The 23,986-nt window shown below is 54.9% G+C and overlaps 4 protein-coding genes across 7 annotated transcripts; 2 read left to right on the forward strand and 2 right to left on the reverse strand.

The window, feature by feature from the left end:
- The first annotated feature begins 47 nt into the window (after positions 1-47).
- On the forward strand, positions 48-1,811 carry ZNF593OS (ZNF593 opposite strand). Its single transcript, XM_058718535.1, has 4 exons — positions 48-163; positions 268-341; positions 621-771; positions 1,699-1,811. The coding sequence occupies exons 2-3, from the start codon at positions 297-299 to the stop codon at positions 762-764; spliced, it is 189 nt and encodes a 62-aa protein (XP_058574518.1). The 5' UTR covers positions 48-163; positions 268-296; the 3' UTR covers positions 765-771; positions 1,699-1,811.
- ZNF593 (zinc finger protein 593) lies at positions 1,071-2,082 on the reverse strand. The gene is made up of 3 exons (XM_058718534.1): positions 1,721-2,082; positions 1,463-1,525; positions 1,071-1,368 (listed from the first exon to the last, which is right to left on the reverse strand). Exons 1-3 carry the CDS (start codon positions 1,918-1,920, stop codon positions 1,227-1,229), a joined length of 405 nt encoding a protein of 134 aa, XP_058574517.1. The 5' UTR covers positions 1,921-2,082; the 3' UTR covers positions 1,071-1,226.
- On the forward strand, positions 1,913-6,691 carry C2H1orf232 (chromosome 2 C1orf232 homolog). 3 transcript variants are annotated; one of them, XM_058718532.1, is made up of 5 exons: positions 1,913-2,031; positions 2,419-4,308; positions 4,617-4,700; positions 4,811-4,908; positions 6,365-6,691. In XM_058718532.1, the coding sequence occupies exons 2-5, from the start codon at positions 4,261-4,263 to the stop codon at positions 6,654-6,656; spliced, it is 522 nt and encodes a 173-aa protein (XP_058574515.1). In that variant the 5' UTR covers positions 1,913-2,031; positions 2,419-4,260; the 3' UTR covers positions 6,657-6,691. The 3 variants fall into 3 exon arrangements, with proteins under 3 accessions (XP_058574515.1, XP_058574514.1, XP_058574516.1); XM_058718531.1 differs by having other exon boundaries at positions 2,419-3,497; XM_058718533.1 differs by lacking the exon at positions 6,365-6,691 and adding an exon at positions 5,533-6,341 and having other exon boundaries at positions 2,419-3,497.
- A 922-nt stretch (positions 6,692-7,613) lies between these two features.
- FAM110D (family with sequence similarity 110 member D) lies at positions 7,614-11,379 on the reverse strand. 2 transcript variants are annotated; one of them, XM_058718538.1, is made up of 2 exons: positions 11,253-11,379; positions 7,614-9,110 (listed from the first exon to the last, which is right to left on the reverse strand). In XM_058718538.1, exon 2 carries the CDS (start codon positions 9,014-9,016, stop codon positions 8,192-8,194), a length of 825 nt encoding a protein of 274 aa, XP_058574521.1. In that variant the 5' UTR covers positions 9,017-9,110; positions 11,253-11,379; the 3' UTR covers positions 7,614-8,191. The 2 variants fall into 2 exon arrangements, with proteins under 2 accessions (XP_058574521.1, XP_058574520.1); XM_058718537.1 differs by lacking the exon at positions 11,253-11,379 and adding an exon at positions 9,688-9,832.
- Positions 11,380-23,986: the final 12,607 nt, after the last annotated feature.

The following is a 23,986-nucleotide window of genomic DNA, read 5'->3' on the forward strand; positions in this document are numbered from 1 at the left end:
GTGAGTGGGGGAGGTGCTGCTCAGGCCTGATGCTGATCTCTCTTGACAGCTGCTCCTGAAGCTGGCAGGATGGGCAGGCGGGGGAAGGGACCAGATTTAAAGGTTCAGCTGCCCCACCCCCTGCCAGACCTGGGAGGGCAGACGCTGGTGAGCATCCTCTGAGGTATGGCTCCCATGGATATGAGAGGTCAGACACCTCTATGCCCTGATTTCCACTCCTTGGTATTATGAACACCACTAATCCTCATTCCTGCTTCCACCCCACAGGCCGCCAAGGAAGACTAGTAGCACCCACCATGAGATTTCGACGCCTGACCCCTGGCTACTTCCGGGTGCTACAGGTAAGTACCTCTAACCTACGGCTTCAGCCACGGACCCCCTCTTTCCCCTACCATAGCTGGGCTAACACCCCCAGCATCCAGGCTGTCACGTTTCCTGCCGCCTGAGCGGCCAGGGCCCAGATGGGCAGTGAAGCGAGAGGGATTGGGGTGGAATCTCCCTGGGGCAGCAATGGCATCCATATCTCCTTCACCCAGCTGTACCCTCTCAGCTCCTTCCCATCCCCCACCTTCCCAGAAGTCTCAACTGACCCCTCAGATGGACCCTCTGTGTACCTCCAGATGCAGATAGCTGGGGAGCTCAAAGCAGAGCCCCGGAGTCCACTGGCCGGGGTAGTGGCTACACTGCTGGCTGTCCTTGGACTGGGTGGCTCCTGCTATGCTGTCTGGAAGATGGTGGGGCAGCGGCGGCCGCCACAGGCCTGATGATAAAGTAGGCAGCCTCACGCCCGGGTCCTGGGGGAGGTGACTCAGTGGGGGCTGCAATCTCGGGAGCCCACTTCTTTTCTGAGGGTCAGTCCCTGATCTTCCCTCTCCCCTTCACTGACCTGGGCTCCATCTTGGGGCTCCAGCTCAGATGCCAGGACCCCTGAGGGAAAGGAAGGCTGTAGGTTCCAAAGCCGGACCAAGTGGGGAATGGACACCCTCGGCCCTGTAAACAAGAGTAACAGAGAAACCCCTACAGGGCGGGAGTTTGGAGTGGCCTGGAGGTTAGAGAGTCAGAGACAAGTTCTCTTCATCCAGTTCCTTTATTGGGGGTGAGGGCACCCAGAAGAGGCCATCCACTCCCCAAACCCAGGGCCAAAATAGGTTGGCACAGTCTTTGCCAGCCTAGCCCTTGCACCACTGTCCATGGGCAGTTCCCCTGCCCTACATCCTCAGGCCATGTCAGGGAGATGTGTCCATCTCGGGGGCCTCAGTGGATACTTCTGTGGGCACAGCCAGCCGCTGGGGGGGCACATAAGAGCCCATACCCGCTGCCCTTTCGGCCTCCTCCTGACTGTAGGGCTCCACGCTCAGCTGCTTTAGCCTGGTTGAAAGAAGAGAGAGAGTTGGGAGCTGACCAGATGCAAGCCCTGTCTGCCCAACACCCGTCCACCAGTCCTCTCCTTACTCCTTCATACCTCTTCTTGTGGTCTTTGGATCGGAAGTGGGTCTTCAGGGTGGTGGAATCGACGAAGTACCTCCTGTAGGGATGGGAGGTGGGTAAGGAGGAGAGTGAGGTGATGCATCTCAGGTATGCCTATCTCCCTGACGCGGGGCTCTGAGCCTGAAGTGATGGGAGGTCAGCAGACCCCGCGCGTCCTGGGACCCGGACCTCACGCCCCCGTCCCGTCCCGCGTACCCTTCTCCTCCCCAGGCCAGGCCCGGCCGGGACTCACGCGCAGGCCAGACAGCGATGCAGGCCGCCCCCTGGCAGGTCGGGGTCGGGCTCGGAGCCCAGGTCTGGACGAGACCGTGCGGGAACCTGGGGCCGCAGCTCGCGGTGAATTTCGTCCAGGTCCGGCTGCCGCCGCTTCGCCTTCATCTGGCGGGCCAGGGAGTGGGCTCGGTGAGCACCCGTCCGACGGGAGCGACCCATGGCCAGTGACTGCGGGGCCAGGGGGCCCAGAGCCGGGAGCCGGGTCAGGGGCACACGTGCGGGCGCTTCCGGATTGCTGGATGACGTCAAGGACGCCCGGGGGCGGAGCAGGTTCGTCCAGACTGCCTCAGATGACGTCACTCGCGCAGGCCGCTCCTTGAGCGCCCCCAGGCGGCGGTCGACGTCAGAGACGGAGCGCCGGGCGGGGCCCAAAGCTGCGGCTTCCGCTCAGGGCGAGGCTTTGGCCGGGGAGCGGCTGGGTGGTGCGGGCCCCCGGGGGATTCCGCCCCCTGACCTCCGGTCCCTTCCGGCCCGACCTGTCTCTACTCCATTCCTTGGCACTATCACCCCATTCTTGTTCCCAGATCTTAGACTCCACGGTCAGCGGGGGGAGGGAATATGCCTTGAGCATCTCTGGGAGGCACTGAAAAATGTCTGTGATGTGAATAAATGAGTTAATGAGTGCGAGTGAGTAAGTTTGGGATCTGGCCCCCACAGGGACTCCTGAGATACCTCCAGTTCCTGACAAAGCGCTCACCACTTCTCACCGTTCCACAGTTATTCCCTTGGGTCTCCGTCCTTCGTGCACCCCCAGTCAAATCCGTGAGCAAGGAGTGTTCTGCTCAGGCATCTCCTCAGACTGCACGGGGTCAGCAACTCTCACAAGAAGTGGAAGGGCTGGCAGAAGCACCTCTTATCTTTGCCCCCTTTCTCTGAGCCCTGGACTCCCTGGTGTGGGCTGGCAGCAAAGGCAGAGATACAGCCTAGGTATTTTGTGCTCAGAGTGGGGAGAAGGCCAGAGAGCCTTTCTCCGTTCATTGGAGCCTGGTGCCTTCCTGGCTGACCAGAGGAGCTCAGCAATAATTCAGGGGCTCCAGCTCTTTGGAACCTGTTGCCAGGAAACAGGGAGACATGCACGTGCATCCCCGGGGAGAGGAATCGGTTTCCAGCCCAGACAAAGCAGAGAAATGTAAGCCCAGGGTGCCAACCAGGGGCTTTGAGACCTCCCCACTCCAGTTCACAGTTGAGTGGGGACATAGGGCAGGACCTGCTGAAGGCACAACTGGTATGGCTACAGTCACAGGGGCACCAGTGTGGGTCTTGGGCCCAAGGACTTTATAAATGGACTTTGTGAATGCAAGCAGATTTTTTTTGGAGCCATTCCAAGAGATCAAATTCAAGTACCCGTAGGGCCAGGAAGCGGGCCTCCTCCGTGCAGAGAGTTGTCTCCATTATTCTTGGCCAATATGGGTCAAGACGAGGGGCTGAGGCCACAGAAGCCAGCTCTGTCCTGTCTCCACCCCAGACTCCTCTGGATCAGTTCACCTGCCTGACAGTGTGCCAGCTGGGGAGGCTGGTGCATCTTTAATGAAGTCACCTGATCCCTGGGACAGGCTCTTGGCCTCACCAAGTTCCTGGAGCCAGACCCGCTGGGTGCCCACTGAGTCACTGCCTTCCTGAGCTTGGGTGCCAGGCCTGTTTTCCCTGCAGCCATGAACCAGACCTTCTGGAAAACCTACAAGTCCAAAGTGTTACAGACCCTCAGTGGGGAATCTGAGGAAGACCTGGCAGAGGAGGTGGGTACCATCCATGTTTGCTGGGTGGGTCATGGGTGGAGAGAGCAGGAGTGAGATACAATGAAGAGCAAGGGACAGGCTCTGTGAGGGGAGGCACATTTGTGCAGAAACAATCGGCACCTTCAAGGATGACAAATGGCCTGGTGCCGAAAGCCAGGATATTTCAGGAAACTGAGGAAGAAGATTGGGGGGCCACGGGAAAAATGGTCATTGTCTCCCACGATGGACTCCATCTCCAAAGATGGCAGCCAAGGGCTGCCACATGGAAGAGACCAGGGGGCAGTAGCCACATGGGGCACATGCAGCTTGACACAACTTCCTAATGGGCAGAGCTAAGCAGAATTGGGATGTCTTGCCTGGAGAGGAAGTGAGGCCTATGGTCCTAGAAGTCGTGCTTGCCCTTAGAGGGTCACTGTTGCAGCATCAGATCAGAGCCAGACTTGGAGCATGTTTATTCTGACATTTAAAAAAAAATCAAAAAGGCTCTGAAACTGGGAACGGTCTTACATCTAGAGGCTGTAATAAGTAGCAGTTCGTGCAAACAGATGTGGCAGGGGCAGGAACTAGTTCTATAGGGTGTGTGTGTGTGTGTGTGTGTGTGTGTGTGTGTGCATCTCCACCTTTGTGTCTGTGGATGGGTGGAGAGGTTTAGTGTGCTGTAGATGGGCCTCTGTGCTGCTGCCTGCATTTCTGTAAGTTCACGGGTGTGAATGGTATAACAGTGTACGTGTCCTTGTATAGGTGCCTCACAGCACGTACAGCTATGTACAGGCGAAGAGGCATAGCCCTGTGGAGGCATGCTCATGTACAGGTGTGTGTCTACATCAGCATGCATGCCGTTGTCCACACATTTTTGGGTGTGTGTGGATACGTCCATGGGTGGGCAGGTATGTGGGCTCGAGGGTGTCTGCAGGGGTTTCCTATACAGGTAAGGTATGTGACTGGTGACTTTGGGTAGAGGTACACTTGTATGTACTTATGGAGGGTGTGAGGGGACCAGATGGGTGTTTAGTTGTGGGGGGTTGGGGTGCCGGGGTGTGCGTGCCAGGCTAGCAGCGGGGGAGGGAAGTCCCATTCCTCTGGGACCTCTCTCATGCTGGGAGGGGTCTTGTGTCCCAGAGAGGGAACCCAGCGTTAGTGGACTCTGAGCCGGCAGAACCTACCGAAGAGGCTTTCCATCCCATGTCCCAGTTGGCCCGCCGGGTGAGTTCTTCCTTCTTTACCCCAGCCCTGGGGAGTCTGGAGGAGGCTGCTGTGGAATCCTGGGAGGTGGTGCTATGACCCTTCCCTGACTCCCAGCCCCTTCCTCCTAGGTTCAGGGGGTCGGGGTGAAAGGTTGGCTGACAATGTCGTCTCTGTTTAACAAAGAAGATGAGGACAAGCTGCTGCCACCGGAGCCCTGTGCCGACCAGTACGTGTGTGTTGGTGGGGGCTGGGATGGGCCTGGGGTCTCCCTTCTCCCACGTCCTTTCCTTCTGGTCTATTTGTCTTTCTGACCAAGGAGGGAGGGGGAGAGGCAGCCACAGGCTGTTTCAGTTTCTCTCAGCAGGAAAGAGGCCAAATCATCATATCTGGAGATTAGGTTAGATCTCAAGAGGACTTTAAGGGCTATTGGGATTGAGGTGCTAGGAGGTATTTCAGGCTCTTTTTCCCCATCCACATGGGGGGGGGGGGGTCATCTCCCTACAATCAGGGAACAGAAGACAGAAACTTTAGGCGCTTAGAACTGAGGGTGGTCCAGATCAGTGGTTCCCAATACCCTCATCCTCCTAGGCAATTTCTGCCAGACCCTCCTTCAAAGATTCTGATTCAGTAGGTGCAGGATGAGGCCTGAGGTCTATATTTGCAGCCAGGCTCCTGAAGACCTGAGGCAGGCTAGTCTAGGGACTGCTGTCTTGCTGGGGATTAGGGGATGGTACCCGGGCCAGCTCCTTTCTCCTAGCTCTGTTTTGGCACACACTGCCTCCCTGCCCTTTCCTTCAGCCCAGTCCTGCCTCCTTCCTCTGACATTCCCTTATTCCTTTCTCCCCTCCAGTCCCCCTGACCCACCCATCTCTCCAGCTCCGGGGTTTCCTTTCTGTCCCCTGGCGCTCATCTCTTGTCCCTCCCAGAGCTCCAAGGACCCTTCCTTAGACCTGAGGCTCCCACCTCAAGCCTCATCACCGTTCCTTGACTGCCCTTCCCCTCCATGCCACCTCCCCAGTCCTCCTCCCCGCTAAGCCTCTGATCTAGGCGTTTCTCATTCCTCTGGGTCTCCTCACCTGTCCTTCTCTCCAGGGTTCCCTCATTTTCCTAGTCCCCCTTTCCCTCCACCCCAGAACATTGCCCCTGCCCCCGCCCCCGCCCTGCCTCTTTCCCCAGCGCTGCAACCCCGGCTTCGAAGACCCTTTCTCGAAGAGTCTGACCTCGCCCTTTCCCCCGGATGGGGACCTGCGCGGGGGTCTCACTCCTCCCGCTAGCACCGCTGGGCCCCGCCACTCTCTCCGGTCCCCTCCCGCAGTTTTCCGACCCGGCGCCTCAGGCTTCCCTTCTCTGGCCTTGCCCCTCTCCCCGAGTTCCTTCCCTAAACCCCCGACCCCTACTCTCTCCCCAGGGATCTTGGTCTCGGCCCCCTCTTCTCAGACCCCTCCCCTAATCCCCTGACCCTGTCCCACTCCGGCCTCCTTTCCCAGTGCCTCTGAACCCTCCCCTGGCCTCCAGGTCCTGACCTGCGTCCAGTCTCCCGGCACGCCCCCCCCCCCCCCCCCCCCGTCATCTGACCTCACCCTGGCTTCCCCGGCCCCACTCTTAGCATCTGCACCCCGTCTCCCCTCTTCGTCCTCTCCTCCCGCCTCTCGGCCGGCTCCTGACCCGTCCCTCTCCCGCAGCCCGCTGGCGGCGAAGTCCCCCTCGCAGGCGGTGGCCGCGGCGGCGGAGGCGGAGCCGCGAGGGCCCGGATTCTGGGACACGTTCGCCAGCAGGTGGCAGCAGCAGCAGGCGGCCGCGGCGTCAATACTGCGCGGCGCCGAACCCACCCGGGAGCCGGACCCCGAAGCCGGGGACGAGGCCGCCGAGCGCCCGGAGCCTGGGGAGGCCGACACCGTGGCCGGCTTCAAGTGGGGCTTCCTCACCCACAAACTGGCCGAGATGAGGGTGAAGGCTGCGCCCAAGGGTGACTAGCCGGCCGGTGCAACAAGCCGCCCGCTCTTCCCCTCGCCCCCTGCCCCCCTCCTCCCATAAAAGCCCTGACCCTGACCCGACACCCCGTGTGACCGCGTGCTTTTGTCCGGACCTCAGGGATGACTTTTCTGGGTGGGCAACCTCAAGGCGAGGTCCAGCTCAAAGCGTCCTCGCCCTCTCCCCCCACAAACGTACAGGGAGAAAATGACCAGACAGTCCTGGTGTCAGGAAAGGTTGTGTCCGATTTAGACTACAACTTTCCAGGAAGCTGAGGAGCCCCAGAGGACAGGGCCCGTCGCCCTGTTCGGCCTCTTTTCATTCGACAAACGTTGCCTGTGGCCCTGTTATGCGCACAGTCCCTGTACTAGGGGAAGGAAGGTCAGAGACAAAGGAAAGAACTCAAACTACCAGCGGGTCCCACACAAAGTGACAAGTTGAGGCATAAAAATAAGGCTGTACTTGGGAGCTCAGAGGAGATGAGGCCGATTGGGAAATTCAGGAATTTCTGAGGGAGAATGAATATATGTAATCTTAGAAGGATGAGTGGAAAAAAAGGGGAAGGTAACTCAGGCAAAGGGAGGATGACCGTAAACAAAGACTTGGACGTGTGGACGTGTGTGAGGCAAACAGGGGACGCTGTGTGTCTCTGACGGAAAGGAAGACAGTGGCAGGATGTGAGGCTCCTGGTTGGCAAAATCCTCATTTGAAGAGTCCCTTCCTTTACTGTCCTCAATTCTGGATTCTTCACATCTCAGCCCATTCATAGCTAGTAACCAAAAGGGGGCAGCAAATCTCCAGGAATGCGGGCGGTCTTTCCGGGCCGGGGGATCCCAGGTTTTTGGGGCAGACCCCTCGCCAGAACTCCACAAGCGCGCTATTCCAGGCTCCCAGCTTTAGTTTGGACCGACCTCAGGTCAGGATCAGCGGGGAAGATGATCATAATAGAGTTACTACCAATTCAGTAGCGGTCTTAGCGGCTGTCGTTTACTGAACATTTCCTATACGCCAGTCACTTGGCCATGAGCTTTAGGACCCTTTCAAAAATACTTTGATCACCGAGGGGTGCAACTGTGATTCGGAGAGGTTAAGTGTTTGCCTAGGGTCACGCAGTGAGCCTGGAACCCACACTCCAAACCCACGCACCTAACCACGCAAGTCCGCCCCGCCTCTTTCCTCAATATGGACTCTCTAATCCAACATCACGACTCCTTTAAATAACATTGTGGCTTTATTCAGCAGATTCTCTGATCTCCCACCCCAGACCTCTCTCCCCAGACCCGGCCTCCACAGGGGCCACATAGCTGCCCCCTCCCCCTCCGCCGTCTGCGCTGGGAAAGGCCTTTGGGAATCATTTTGTCCCAGCCTCCCAAGGTTCACAAGGGGAAGCCCAGATCCAGAGGGAAGGTCTCGCCCCACGGCACCCGGCGCGTCAGAGGCAGGGCGTCCCTTCCGGTGCCCGGGTCCAGCCCCGCTCCCACCCCTTAACCCTGCCCGGACCCCGGACTTCCCGGAAGCCCGCTCCCGAGCGGCCGCAATCACACCTCGGACTCGCGCGGCGGGTCGCGGGCGCGCTGGCAGCCGTACAGCCACTGGATGACGCGCGCGTTGCGCTCCACCACGGACACCGGGGGGCGCCCGTCCCGCGCCGAGCCCGCGGCCTCCGAGCCGCCGCCGCCGCCGCCCCCGCCGCCGCCAGCACCGTCCGGGCGATCCGTGTCGCTGGACGTCCAGTCGCTGGTGTCCCCGGAACCGGGCGGCGGCGGCGCCCCGGGCTGGGGGCTGGCGTCGGCGCCCCAGCTCTGCGGAGAGAAGCGCTCAGCGCCCAGCACCTCCACCAGCGCGCGCTCCAGGCCGCAGTAGTTGAAGAAGCGCTCCTTCTCCGACAAGGGCAGTGAGCATGTGGGGCACAGCGCCCGCTTTCCTGACGCTTCCGGGGCATCTTGGGGAGCGGCCCAAACCCCAGGAGCCGCTGGTCGCTCGGTTGGGCCGGGACTGCTCGAGGTGGCGTCGCGGGGGGCCCCCAGGAAGAGGCGCCGCACCAGCCCCTGGCCCTTGGCGTTCTCTTTGTTCACCGAAGCCTTGCAGTCCCGCTTCTGGCGGTAGAAGATGAGGGAGTCAGGCCTTGGCAGCCGCCTGCCGCTGCTCCGGCGGGCGGGCCTGGGCGTCCTGGGCGATCCAGGGGGTCCCAACTCATTGTAGGGGTGCGGGGAGAGCGGTCCGGGACCCCCACGCAGGGCTGGCTCCTGACGTCGTGCTATCACTTGGTGTGTCTTGACATACTTGGCTTTGTCGGCCTCCAACCTCTCCACGGCGCTGGGGGTCCGTCCCCTGGACGGGGTGGAGGGAGAGGCCAGGATCATCTTAGCAGAGCTGGGCAGGATAGTACCCCATAAGCCACTGGAGGGAGGAAGCCAGTTGAGGAGCCAAGAGCAATTGGTCGGGACTCCCTGGTACCTACAGGGAAGGAGGAATGGTCAGTGGGAAAGAGTAGATGGCCCTGCACCTCTCCTGTAGGCATTCCTGGGAATAGGATCAGCCAGCCACCCCTCCCCCATTCAAATCAACCAGTGCCATGTCCAGGGGGCAGAAGCTCAGGCCACCTCTTCCCCTGCTCTCCTATCCCTCAAAGAGGTTGAGCAGGGGCTCCCTGGCCACCCAGAAAAAAATGCCCCTTTGGGGCACCTGGGTGGCTCAGTCGGTTAAGCGTCCGACTTCGGCTCGGGTCGTGATCTCACAGTCCATGAGTTCGGGCCCCGCGTCAGGCTCTGTGCTAACAGCTCAGAGCCTGGAGCCTGCTTTGGATTCTGTGTCTCCCTCTCTCTCTGCCCCTCCCCTGCTCATGCTCTGTCTCTCTGTCTCAAAAATAATAAATAAAAACATTAAAAAAAATTTTTTTTAATGCCCCTTTGAGGGTGCCCTAATCTGGCCACGGAGCCATGCCAAGCAAGCATCAGCAAGCAGGACACTTGGAAAAGGAAGTGGGGCTGGTCCCAGCTCAGTTCCCGCAAGTGGCCTCAACCGGAAAAAATACCTCTTCCCAACCCAGCAACTTTGAATCCTAGACAAGAAGGCTCCCCAGCCGCAGGCTGGCTCTGGTGGGGCCCACCCTTCCCTCCCTGAAGCACTGGGGGTCAGGGATATAACTACAGGGTAGGAACCTCCAGTAATTGCAGCCAATTGCCCTGCCCAGTCCCAGCAGGGCCACGGGGAAGGACAGAGAGCTGGTCACGAGGTCAGATCAGCCAGCTACCTGCCACCACTGTACCTCTGCCAAGGAAATTCCCCAATGCCCAACTGTAAACATCACCTCTGCGTTTCCATTTCACGGAGAAGGAAACTGATAGCAAGGGGCTTAATCAGGTCTTACTGAGAGGAGACGGGTCTCTAACCTCGCACTGCAGAACTAGTCCAGCTGGCGCCTCTCCTTGCCTATCAGAACTTCCCTCTTGTGTTTTGCTTCTATTCCTGCTGCCATAAAACCAAGCAGTTTCCAAGAGATGTGGGCCCTTTGCCTCACTCAAAAGTTCCCTCCGCAAATTCTTCCCCACAACTGGCCAGCATTCCCGGAAATCTGCCCTCGGGGTCCCTGCCCTCTTCTCATCCTGAGACCCTGTGACCCTTGTCCGCCACCTCCCCTCGGCCACTGGGGAAGAGGACCTGGAGCGGTTGTAAATCAAGAGCTGACAGTTCCGCTGGCAGTAACAGAGGGGGCCACCCACGTGGCTCAGCAAACCCCATGCCACCCCTGCTCCCTGAATCCTCCATTCAGTTGAAAAGGAGACATAAGTTCTGGGGGCTGAGGGGACCTGACCTCCAGTCTAGAGGCAACAAAAGAACAGAACTTGCCAGGGATAGAGGGAGGGTCCCCACCCCCAGAGGCCTTGGAACAGAGACCCTGCCAAACCCCCCAGCCCAGCATAGCCAGTTCAGCTTTACTGGCTCTGTCTCTGTCTCTCTCTGTGTCTCTCTGCCTCTGTCTCTGTCTCTCTCTGTCTCTCTGTCTGTCTGTCTGTCTCTCTCTCTCTCTCTCTCTCTCTCACACACACACACACACACACACACACACACACACACACACACACACCTATCTAGTGTTTAGTAAGTCAGTCCATAGGTAGTTGGTGGCTGGGAACTCAGGCAGCAAGGAGAGCCTGGAAGTGTCCTCCCTCCCAGCTCTCAAGAAATAACACCAGGCAATGGGTCAGATTCCAAGGTCCCAGGAGGGCACTGTGCTTGTCTGACCTCATGGTTATCCTCCCATCCCCTTCTCCTCTTCCCAGCCCAGAGGAGCAAGGCTATAAAAAGTCCTTAAACACAGGGACCAAAATAATCTGCCGTCCGCTGTCTCTTCCCTGCCTCCTGGGTTGGCCCTGATGCTCGACCACAGATGTTCCACCCTAGAAGCCTGGCAGACATTAGGGTGCCCTCTGTCTGTTTGCCCACCTTCTCCCAGTCCTGTGGTTAGTGGTCTGAACTTTGCTCGTGGCTTCAGCTCTGGACATGGGCTGGGGGATGTTCGCTGGCTTCGTGTCAGCCTCCCAGCTCTAGGGTCCCTGAGTGCCTGCCCACCCCAGCCTGGGCTCAGGATGCACTCACCTCTGAGTATGGAGGCTGAATGCAGGGGTCCCTGGGAAGGACCACAGGAGGCCAGGAGGGACAGCAAGGACTGGAAGTAACTTTGGTAGCAGCCAAACCTCACTCTCCACAGGAAAAGGCGAGAGAGCCTCCACCCCCCCACCCCCTCCAGATTAACCCTTGCCTTCCTGACCAGGAGCCTGGTCTCCAGTTAACTCCTTCCTGGTCACAGTCTCAGTGCTGGAGAGGACCCTTGGACCAGGTCCAGCTCCTTTATTTTACAGCTGGCCACACCGGACCTGACAGGTTAAGTGATTTGTATGGAGGCACAGTGAGCTTGGGGCACTGCCAGGACCCTAGATAAGGTCTCCTGATTCCCTAGCTTCCTCCAGAGGCCTGGGGTAGGGACATTCTATTCATGTGGGGCCAGTCCCCTCTGCTAGGCATTTGCAGAACCTCTTGGTTAAATGGGAAGGCAGAGCAGAGTCCTAACTGACTGTGCTGTTTCCTCTGTAGCAGGTTTAGGCCTGTCCTGATTGGGGTGTGTGGATGGTGTCAGGCCTGCTCTCCCTAGGGGTGAGGCCAGGAATCTGCAGCCTAAGGGTGGGGGCATGGGTGCCGCAGATGTGCGGGGTGAGCCTGCCCCAGCAAGTCTTGGGAAGACAGCCACCTTGGAGCCCATTGGAGGTGCCTCTGCCCATGGTCCTCTTATGGCCAATGAGATCGGCTGGGAAGAGGTGGTGAAGGAAGGATTCTGGGGCCAAGCCTGGGTCCTTTGGTCTCCTTTCTCCCTTGCCCCACCAGGGACTTCTAGAGCTGACATCTCATGTCTCAAGGGGGAGCCCTGTCTCCGCAGTGCTTGGTGCCAGGAGACCTCTTTCCTTCTCCCCAGTAAACTGCAGCACCCAGAGCAAAAAAGTCAATGTCCCTGCCAAGGGGCCCCTGCCCCCCTTCAACTGACCACTTTCCACAAATCCCTTTCCCTCTCTTGTAGAACTTTCAATGTCTGCAAAGCACATTCACACCTGTGCTCTTGGATCTCCTTTGTCTATCCTAAAAACCCTAGGGGGTGCCCCCCCCCAGCAGAGGTGACCATCCCACTTGATGGATGAAGAGACAGGATCTTGCCAAAACCCAACTCCAAAACCACTCTCCACTGTACCCTCTGTCTGTAAAGTAAGGTAATGAGACTGAAAAAATCAGAGGCCCATTTGCTGGTAAGAGATTTTTATCACCTAGTTAAAGGAAGTTTTTTGTTTTTTGGGTTTTTTTTTTTTGGTCCATGATAGTTCCATATTGTATTATTACGGCTCTTTGAGAAGTGCTTTCATCTACATGATCACAGTTCATCCCTCGGACAATCTTTGGGGAGTAGTAGGTTTTAGTTCCCCCATTTGACAGTTGAGAATAATACCGAGACTCAGAGATGTGAAATGATAGATCCAAGCTCACACAAGGCAAAGAACTTTTACTGGGAGATTAATATATGCTGGACACTGTTCTGTGTGTGCTTCACGCCATGACTAATACGTTTAATTCTCCAAACAACCCAGTGAAATGGGTACTTTCATTCTCCTAATTTTATAGATGCAGGTTGGAGTCTTGGCCCATAGCGCTGAGATCTGGTCGCGAAGGGGTTAAGCGTGGAGGCTGGGCAGGGCCCAGCTGGGATGCTGTCAATGGCAGGAAACCTGGCCCGTGAAGGAGGGGGAGGATGGGGCTGTTGTGTCTGACAACCCCCATCCCTTTGGTCTTAAAGGAGCATCCGGGTTGGGAAGGGCAGGTGGGGTGGGGTGGGGTGGGGAGTGGGCTTCTCAGCTCTTTTCTAGGACAGATGCTGGACTGCAGAATGAGGGATTCAGAGTGGAACGCAGGGGCTGCCCTGGGGCAGCCCCTGGTCTGATGAGGGTGACTAGAAGGGACTCTGCTTGTAGGAGCCCTCCATCAGATGGGGGAGGCAGCCCCAGCCCTCGGAGCGCCCAGTCAGAGGGGGGAGACACAGCTCTGGAGTCCGAGGTGGGGGATGGTCAAGTAGCCTTGCTCTCACCAGCGCACAGTCTGAGGGGTGACAATACCCTGTCCCAGGATGCCAGTGGAAACAGACCCTCTACTGTGCTGGCGGAGCAGGCTCATGGAGGGGAGGTCAAACTGGATTGGCCTTCTGGGTAAGAGAGCCCTGCAAGTCAGCAAGAGAGTGAGGAGTGGGGAGATCATGAGGTGGAGCTCCAGCTGCCTGCCCCCGCCCCGTCTCTGGGTCACACTTGCCACGGATCATCTGTCTTTCTGATAATGGATCCCTAGGGACATCCTTAAAGTGGCTCCTTCCGGTGCTAGAGGCAGGACCCTGGGCCTGTGGGAGGCCAAATCTGAGAGATATTTCCTTCCTATTTCCAAGCTCATTCCCGGATCACCTTGATGATCAGTTGGAAATGGGCTGAGTCAGAACTGGCTCCTTCCGGAGAAGGGAGCGGGTGGGGGGAGGCTGGGGGAGCAGCTCTGGTCAGTGTCGGGAATAATGAGAAGGCTCTGGGAGGCCTTCAGATCCAGCCTCAGACCCCCGACCCACACTGTCACCTCCCTTAGCAGCCAGCTACAGGCCCCCCACCACAGCCACACACACCTCAGCCCTGCCTTTGATTCTAACCCTGGTGTAACCGCTCACTGGCTGTGTGGCCTGGAGCAAGAACTCAACCTCTCTGAGTTTCCTTCTGTGTAAAATCGGAATGAGAAGACCCAGGTCTTGAGTGGCACAAAGAAGTGGCAGCTGAGAAAGCCCCTGGTGCCTCAAGGTGCTCATGAATGTTAGATGGATCTGCCTCTTAGCCCCTGCCCGGCAATGACACCTCTGGCCTAAATGGTTTCTAACCCCACAGTCTCAGCTGCTGTCAACAAATCATTCTGAACTCTGCTCTGCGCTGTGGGGTCAGCAGCAGGGTCAGACCGGTTTCTGCCCTCAGGGAGCTCAGCCTGCTTAGGGGTGGATTGGGGGGCAGGGGCATGACAGACTGATCACAACTTCAGCCAGAGCAGTGCTTCTTTCTGTGACCGAGATGAACAAAGCAGGGGAGAGGGGAGGACGTGTGTTCTGCCAGAGAAGAGGGGGGTACGTTTTTCAAAGAGGGGGTATCTGGGCCTGGAAGGGATTTCTGGCAGGGGTGGGATGTCTGGTGGGGTCTGGAGGAGGGGGGTGTTGGGGGAGGGATGGTGAAAGCTACAGGCCCCAAAACAGCAGGAGCCAGGGTGTCAGGGAGGGGACTGCAGGGGGTGTGGAGAGGGGAGGGGAGGAGAGGGAGAGAGAGGGAGGAGAGGGACAGAGGGACAGAGGGAGGGAGAGGCTCAGGAGGGCTGAGAGACAGGATGGGGTGCCGAGAAGGGAGGAGATGCGTGAGGTGGTGGGGGGTCCTGAGAAAAGGCGGCTCAGCGGAGAGGGCTCTGGGAGGGGTCAGGAGCTGCCAGCAGGAGGGGCCCACAGCGCCGGTGAGGCCCCAGCACCACAGGAGGGGCCCCCTGCGCCATGTGCGCCCCCACGGAGATCAGAGCAGCTATCCTGTAATTCGGGACCTTCCGTTTAGGAAAGAATCTCAGCCACAACAATAGCCTGGCTCCCGCTCTGCCTCCGAGGGGTGCGGCCTCTGGGCAGAGCCGTTGCCCCGCACCCACCGGGGGAGGGAAGGGCAGCGGGGTCGCGGAGAGGAAGGTGTCGTGGCACGCTGTTGGTGGAGCCCCTCCGCGTTGCCAGTGAACACAGTGAGTAAGAGAGAGCCTGTCCGCTCGCACAGCGCTTCCAGCCCAGGGTTAGAATAAGGAAACCAACGCCATTTACTGTCCGCTGTGCGCGAGGCGCTCCGCTCCTCGCGACACCTGCTTCTTACCAAACCCTAGTGGGTGCGGGGAGGGAGCGGGCAGAGGCGGAGAAGTGACTCGGCCAGGGTCACACGGCTTGGAGGCGGCAGAGCCGGGCCTGCAGAGCGGACTCGCACCCACAGGGCAGCACCCGCGGCCCGGGCTCTTGGGCAGATCTGCTCTCCCTCGAGGTGGAGCCCGGAGTCTTCCGGACGCACGCACGGGCGGGCACGAGGGCAGCCCCGGGTGGCAGCGCTTCCCCACCTGCTGGCACCTCCTCCGCCCCCACGCCTTTCTCTGGTCACCCTCACTTTCCTCCGCTGGCCTCAGCGAGGGCACCTCTTGATCCAGTGCAAGGAACCCAAACCATCCAGTCTCCGCTTAGCTGCTTAGCGGAGTAGGGAACACACACATGGGAGAGCAGTCGGGGGCAGGGTTCGCGTGGAACGCCGCGGCAAGAAATGTACCCTCCTGCAAACATTGACAAATATGCATTCATAATGACAAGTTGAAAAATATGTTTTGGTGTTTCTTTTTAACACAGAGAAAGCCATGAAAATATCAAACATGACTGAATTTAATTATTATTGCACACGTATGGGTATTTTGGTCAAGGGCCAACAATACTGGATGAGTAAGAAAATAAACATGTGAGTAATTCACAAATTGTTCTAGCTTTATTCCGTAAAATCTATTTTTCTTGTCTTGATTTAAGCAAAGTTACTAAATATGTTACTATAGTGAAAAGCTTCAGGGGTGCCTGGCTGGTTCAGTCATTAGAGCATGTGACTCTTAATCTCAGGGTCATGAGTTCTAGACCCAGGTTGGGTGTAGAGATTGCTTAAAAAACAAGTTTCATATCACTCACGTTTTACTGGCAGTAATGCCCTGCTAGCCTCTCTGCAGTTGTTTTCTTGTTAGTTTTTTTTTTTAACATTTCTATTTGGTGAAAGTTTGATCTGTTGACATAGTAGGAAATAGAATTGAACATAAAAATTTTAGTGTTTTTAATGTTTATTTATTTAAAAACATTTTTAATGTTTATTTCTTTTTGAGAGAGACAGAGGGTGAGGGGGGAGGTGAGGGGCAGAGAGAGAGAGAGACTGCGCATGAGAGAGAGAGAGAGAGAGAGAGAGAGAGAGAGAGAGAGAGAGGATGAGCGGGGGAGGGACAGAGACAGAGAGAGGGAGACACAGAATCCAAAGCAGGCTCTAGGCTCTGAGCTGTCAGCACAGAGCACAACGCAGGGCTCGAACTCAGGAACTGTGAAATCATGACCTGAGCCAAAGTCAGACCCTTAACCCACTGAGGCACCCAGGCGCCCCTCAAGCATTTATTTTTTTTTATTTTTTCAGCTTTATTTATTTATTTTAAGCAATCTCTACATCCAATGTGGGGCTTGGACCCAGGTGCCCCCAACATAAAAATCTTAAAGCAACACTTAAATTTAGAGATGAACTATTGCATTTATTTTTAAGAATGTTTATTTATTTTCGAGAGTGAGCAAGCAGGGGAGGGGCAGAGAGAGAGAGAGAGAGAGAGAGAGAGAGAGAGAGAATCCCTAGCAGGCTCTGCGCTGTCAGCACAGAGCCTGATGGGGGACTCCAACCCACGAACCATGAGATCATGACCTGAGCTGAAGTCAGATGCTTAACCCACTGAGCCACCCAGGTGCCCCAAGGTGATTTTGATATCGGGATCCCTTTGAAGACAGGGATCCCTCTAGTCAGTTCTAAGGGTGGCACAGAGCTGTGGCCAGGAAGGTGTTGTGTCACATTGAACACACCCAATGGTGGGGACCTACCCTTCTGTAGGTGAGGAGGGTAATTCCTGGAAAAGGTGGAGGTTGAGAGCTGGGCAGATACCCAAAAAAGTGAGTATTACAACCATCATCCCGAATATCATCACAGCATCGTAACTAACACCTTAATATTGTCACGGGTTTATAATCGTCACCTTCTTCACAGTCATTGCCGGCTTCTCCATCGTTTCCAGCACCATGAACCTCTGTGGTTTTGGCCACTCAGCAATTACCCTCACCCTACCCTGACCTTGGCCACCTGTGCTCTCAGAATGGAGAAACTTGACTCAGGGTGGGGTGCTTGACCTAGGCTTGGGTCAAAAAGCCTATCACATTTCTCTGGCCCCAGTTCTTCATTTAAAGATGGGCATGTAACTCAATTACAGCCAAGGGGAATTTTGCCGAGACCGTTGAGATAAATCTCTCTCCTCTTTGCTGTGCAAGAACCTGGGAAGACAGAGCCCAGAGAGTCCAGCCTGCCCGAAGACTGCGTCAGCAGAGAGGAAGCAGTATTGAGAGTCAGAGACAGTGAAAATGGACCTTGATGAGTGGGGCCTTTGTATCTAATCATGTCTGAAGCAAACCTCTACGTGGTCTTCACAGTTGGGGAAGCCAATACCTTTCCCTTTGGCTTAACCCTGCTGGGTTGATTTTTCAGTCACCTACGTCCAAAATAAACCGGAAGGAAACATCATTCTTTCCAAAACCAGGGTCATCATCAGAGTGCCTGCAGCATTGAACATGAGAAGCCTTCGTTTGCTTACCATTCTAACCCCTCTCCGTACTAATTTCTCAGGAATGTTGAACAAATGCTTCCAGGTTTGTTGTGAAGCAGACTCAAGAGAACAGAAATTCTCATGAAGGAGTCAGGAGACCAAAGTTCTGGTCCTGACTTTGACATGAACTCACTCTTGGTCTGGAGCAAGTCGCTCTCTCTTGAGCATCAGATTCAGATCTATTAAAAGGAGGAACGTAGGGGCGCCTGGGTGGCGCAGTCGGTTAAGCGTCCGACTTCAGCCAGGTCACGATCTCGCAGTCCGTGAGTTCGAGCCCCGCGTCAGGCTCTGGGCTGATGGCTCGGAGCCTGGAGCCTGTTTCCGCTTCTGTGCCTCCCTCTCTCTCTGCCCCTCCCCCGTTCATGCTCTGTCTCTCTCTGTCCCAAAAATAAATAAAAAACGTTGAAAAAAAAAATTTAAAAAAAAAAATAAAAGGAGGAACATGGATTATACCAGTGGCTCCCCAGTGCTATTCCTTGGTGGATTCCAGTTGGCTACATAAAATTTACCTGGGGAGCTTGCTAACAAGACAGATGCCAGACCTCTGTCCTTGGAGAACCTAATTTAATAGATCTGGTGGGGAGTCAAGATGGAAAGACTAGGGGCGCCTGGGTGGCTCAGTCAGTTAAGCGTCCGACTTTGGCTCCGGTCATGATCTCACAGTTCGTGGGTTCAAGCCCCGCATTCGGGCTCTTTGCTGTCAGCATGGAGCCTGCTTTGGATCCTCTGTCCACTCTCTCTCTGCCCCTCCCCTGCTCACGCTGTCTTTCAAAAATAAACATTAAAAAAAAAAGAAGGAAAGACTATAACAGTGGCTCAGACTGATTTTATCGATATGAAGTACCTTCCTAGAGATTCTAGATGTAACGTGTTATCTCTTGCAGCTGAAAGTAGCTCTAATATTGCTTGTTCAGTTGACTGAAACTGGTATTCAACATGAGGTGTATTTAGGGAGGTTGAGATGTCGGCATATCTCTGGTGAATGTGTCTCATGTCTAAGAAGATAGGAATGTTGCAGAAGATTTATCATGTGAAATTGTATATGTTCCCTAATCCCACTGAGTACATCCCCCTACCCCCCCCCCCCCACACACAAGAGGGCTCAGAGGGTAGTTCTTCACCTCCGTGTTGAGATAAGCATAAGTGAGAACACCAGGATCCTTGGAAAATTTTATGGTGGATGTGCTCTGCCATTGGGGTATATTGGGAGAGGAATCACTGAGATGGGTTCCCCTGATTTCATTAGGGGTGATGGGGTCCTGGAGGAGGAGAGGCCAAGTGGCAGGGCTGAATTGCCAGACTCAAGGTGGATGCTTTCGCTGCAGGATAAAGTGATCACTAGCATGTTTTGACTTGCCGGGATCTTTTATCAGAGTGTCCTAGCAGTGAAATAGACGAGCAGCTTATTCAATTGATACCACTGATTTATATAACAGAAACACCTCCAAGTCTTATGGCCAGAAGCCAAAGGTGAATTGTCACCATGGAGCATCTCAGCCTTGTGTCCTATGTCCAGATCCAACCAGTTCACAGAGCTGATGTCCTGAGTGAACAGGAGGCCAGGTCCCTTAAGGGAGGACCCTGTAGCACTGCCATAGTGTATAGTGTGTGTCTTTCTCCGAGGAAGGGGGAAGGGAAACTCAGACCTTTCAGGAATTACCAGACATTGACTTTGAATTGACGCTAACATCTGGGAACCCAGGATTGAACATGTCTAAAACTAAACTCCTGATCTATCTCTTATCACCCCAGATCCATTTCAGCATCCTTCCAATTGCTCAGGCCAAAACCTTGGAGCCCTCTTGGACACATGTCTTTCCATCACATTCCACGTTTAATCCATCAGCAACATCTGTTAGCTCTATCTTCAGAACACATCTGGACTTATGTCACCTCTGTCCCACTGCACTCCTACCACCCCGGTCCAAACAGTTGTCCTCTCTTGCCTGGATCGCTGCAGTCGCCTGTAAGGCTCCCGTCTAACCTCATCCCACTCAGCAGCTAGATGAGTCCTTTGCAAGTGGAAGTTAATTACCTTATAGCTTCTCTGCTCAAGTTCCTGAAAAGGACTCCTCCGCAAGTGAAAGCCAACATCCTCAAAGGCTCACAAGGATTTACATAAGCCCACCTTATCTCTGGCTGTCCTCCCTCTCAGCCACTCTGCCACAGATACTTTGACCACACGACCTTGTCTACCTTAGGGCTTTGAGCCACTACCTGGAATGCGTTCTCTTTAGATCTCTGCTTTGCTGACTCCTTCACCTTGTTTTAAGCCTTTGTTCAGCTCTCATCCCAGTGAGATCTCCCCTGACCATTTTATTTAATAATTCTCCAGCATCTTTCTGCAGTATTTGCAACACATTTAATTCAGCTCTACTTTTTCTTTGCATCTAATTTTTTTTAACTTAGCACATTCTAACATACTAAATAATTTACTTATTTACGTTCATAACTATCTCCCCCACCTAGAATGTAAGTTCAGTGAGGGAAGGGACCTTTGTTTTATTCACTGATATATCCTGAGTACCTCGAATCAGGCCTTGCATTCAGTGGGTGCTCAAGATACTTGTTTCATGGATGGATTTTGAAGAAACCCTGGAGAGACTGTGGAGGGGGCTCGAGAAGGTCTCTTGAGAGGGTAGGTCTTGGGACCAAGTGATGCAAAATTCAGGTCCCAGAAGGCCTTCTAAAACCATACAATTTCCCCTTCTGGCCAGTGAGACTCGAGGGAAAGTCTGCTGCAGGAGCCTAGGGAAGTTTTCCCGCTCTCAAGGAGACCCAGGGAGAAATGGTCTCTATCCTCCTCTAGGTGAGCTGTCTAGATATGATTCTTATAACTATTTTGGTTGTCTGGGGCCCTGAGGAGAGCAAGTCTAAGGAAAAAGCAAACAGTGGGTGTGTGTGGATAATCTGGGTCCTTTCCTCATAATGTGCCCTCAAGGAATGGCTTACTGTCCCCACCTGTGGGCGGTGCGGTCAGCCAACCGTCGGTGCTTGTCACCTCCTTCAGGGTCTGCCTCTGCTGCTAAGAGCCCCTTTACTCGAGGACAAGCCCTTCCTAGGGTGGCGCCCCAACTTGCGATTGAGGAAGGTGAGGGTATCAAGATCTGGCCTTTTGGCCCCAAGTGGCACATCAGTGACACTGATGGGCAATTTTATTCCAAAGCATTGACCAACTCAAAGACTTTTACATGACACTGTGTCCCCATAGGAAGAAAACAGGAACCAAGGGGTGAAAGCAGGAGCGATCCCATTTGCTATTATTCTAATAACCCAGTGAAGACCTTTTACGTCCCAGCCCTGCCACTCTGGGCTCTGCTGGGTGAGAGGTCCTCGTTCTCAAAAGGATTTGCAATACTTTTGCCAAAAGGATTTGCATTGAATTATAAGCTCCGTCTGCCTCCTGGGTGTTCTGAGCTTCTTGTATCTAGGAACCAATGGTTTAGAAAAGGGGTCACTGTCATGGCAGAGGTGTTTGACCCTGTTTATAAATATGAATAAAGCTGCTGTTCCATAATTGGGACAGTCGATTCCAGGTGACCTACCTGGGTGCTTCTTGGTGGTCCCTGGCCCAGTTGTGACTGTAAATGACCAGGTAATGCAACCCTGGCCTGAGAAGGCCCTGGCGACCAGGGGCTCAGGCTCCTTGAGGATGAGGGTCTGGATCATGCCACCAGGTGAGCCACTGAGACCAGCAGAAGTGGCAGCTGGGGGGGCGGGGGGCAGTGTGGGCGGATCTAGAATGGACAGAAGAGGAGGGACATCAGGAGTCTCCATTGTGGCCCTGAGACCATCTGCAGCAGTGGGGGATCTAGTTCGTCCCACAAAAATTCCTCTTCCGAGTTTCTCCTCCTGGGACTCCCTGGCCAGTGGACTTCCGAAGGAGCTGCCTTTCGAATGTTTATGGGGAAGTGGATTCAAGCAGCTCCACGATGGTCTGTGGTAGACCCCAACTTTCTTTCTTTTTGTATTTTAAGTTTATTTTGAGAGAGACAGAGACAGCGTGAGCGGGGGAGGGCAGAGAGACAGGGTGAGAGAGAGAATCTGAAGCAGGCTCTGCACCGTCAGCACGGAGCCCGATGCAGGGCTCGAACTCATGAAACCGTGAGATGCCGACCTGAGCCGAAACCAAGAGTCAAAGCTTTAACCCACTGGGCCACCCAGGCACCCCGACAGTAACTTTCAAGAAAGGGCTTGCTGCCCATCTGTGGCAGGTGCAGTCGGCCTGAAGCTGTCGCCTCCTTTAGGGTGGGCTTCGCCTGCTGAGAGCCCCCTCACACAAGGTCATACCCTTCCCAGGGCAACCTGTGTGTGGTGACCGGAAGAGATGGGGTGTGAACGTCTGGCCATTCCAGCCCGATGCAGGGCACCGACTGGCGATGCTCACGCCAAAGCTCTGTGCCAGGACCTCAGAGCGAGGTCTCGCCAGCCTGCATCGCAGTTCAACTTCTTCCCCTGCCTGAGCCTGGTTCCTGCCCCTTCTTTCATAGGGGTTGTTGCCGAATAAACATCTTCTGCCTGAGCTCTGTCTCGAGGTCTGCTTTCAGAGAACTCAGCAATGTATTATTCTTGGAACACACCCAGCCTCCAGGAACAATTTGCTATCTCCAGCCCCCTCCAGAGACCACCTGAAGGGGGCTTCTGAGCAGCTCCCCCAACATGTCTTTCTACTCTATTTGAAATTTAGCTCTACTCTGAAATAATTAAGCACCCACTAGTTCCAGAGTCTTGATAATTTTTTAAGTGCCTTCCAGGGAGACTGGGAGTAAATATTTTCTCCATAAAGGGCCTAGACCCTGAGTGGTCGGTTCCCCCTCGGCCTCCTGAGGTTTCAGCCACAGGTAGAGTGGTCATCCTTGCCAGCCCTAGTGATCTGAAAGAGATGGCTTGTCAGGAGCCTAGGCCAAGTCCCTTCCATGACATCTGTGGTTAGTCACTTAAAAAAAAAAATTGGGGGCGCCTGGGTGGCTCAGTCGGTTAAGCGTCCGACTTCGGCTCAGGTCACGATCTCCCGGTCCGTGGGTTTGAGCCTCGCGTCGGGCTCTGTGCTGACATCTCAGAGCCTGGAGCCCATTTCAGATTCTGTGTCTCCCTCTCTCTCTGCCCCTCCCCTGTTCATGCTCTGTCTCTCTCTGTCTCAAAAATAAATAAACGTTAAAAAAAAATTGTTTTTTTAATGTTTATTTCCTGAGAGACAGAAAGAGTGTGAGCAGGAGAGGGGCAGAGAGAGAGGGAGACACAGAATCTGAAGCAGACTCCAGGCTCTGAGCTGTCCGCACAGAGCCTGACGCAGGGCTGGAACCCACAGACCGTGAGATCATGACCTGAGCCAAAGTCAGAGGCCTGACTGACTGAGCCACCCAGATGCCCCTGCGGTTGGTCACTTCTTAGAGACTGCCCCCAACAATACTCTGAGATTAGGTGAGCTTGGCACCGTGAGACACAGGCCACAGTGATAATTTTGTTTCCAAATTATCCCACTCTACCCTCCAATGTTTACAGGAAGCAGGTCGGTTGAGTCAAGGAGATGTAGAGGCTCAGACTGGGGAGAGGTTTCCCAGGGACACGCACAGGGCACCTTGCCTTTGAGCAAAGTATCCCAGGCTCATCCACCAGAGGGCAGGCTTCACCCTTCAAGGAGCCTTTCTGATTCGCCTTCACCTTGGGACTCTCTTTTCCAACCTCCAATCGCCCCAGGGTCCACACGGCTGCCAGGCATCTTTCTGCACATCCTGGACCTCCTTAGCGCTGCTGTTCCCCCTGGTGACCACTCTGATAGTTGTTTACCTGGACGCTTGGTGTTTTGTAATGCCAGTTAACCGGTAAGAGCAGTAATTCCTTCATTTCTATTTTTTTTCCCTGTAGTTTATGAAATATCTTCACATACATTACCTCATTTGGCTTGCAAAGCAACTTGGAAACATAATTTATTATATGGTCACTTAAAAAATGTTTATTTGGTTTGAGAGAGCGAGTGAGCCGGGGAGGGACAGAGAGAGAAGGAGAGAGAGAATCCCAAGCTGGGTCTATGCTGTCAGCCCAGAACCAAGGCAGGGCTCAACTGCACGTGAGATCATGACCTAAGCTGAGCTGAACTCAAGAGCTGGATGCTTACGCGACTGAGCCACCCAGGGGCTCCTGTATATGGCCACTTTTTGGAAGAGGTAACTGAGGTTCACAGAGGTGAAGCGGCTACACTTTGTAAAGTCACATAGTGAGTTTCTGGTGCTACTATAATTGACATCTGTTAAGCATTTGCTATGTGCCGAGGATAGTATACAAGCTGGCTTGTAATTTACTTAATTACTTAATTTAAATTTAAATTAATTTACTTA

The sequence above is a fragment of the Neofelis nebulosa genome, chromosome 2, assembly GCF_028018385.1.
Source record: "Neofelis nebulosa isolate mNeoNeb1 chromosome 2, mNeoNeb1.pri, whole genome shotgun sequence".
NCBI lineage: Eukaryota > Metazoa > Chordata > Mammalia > Carnivora > Felidae > Neofelis > Neofelis nebulosa.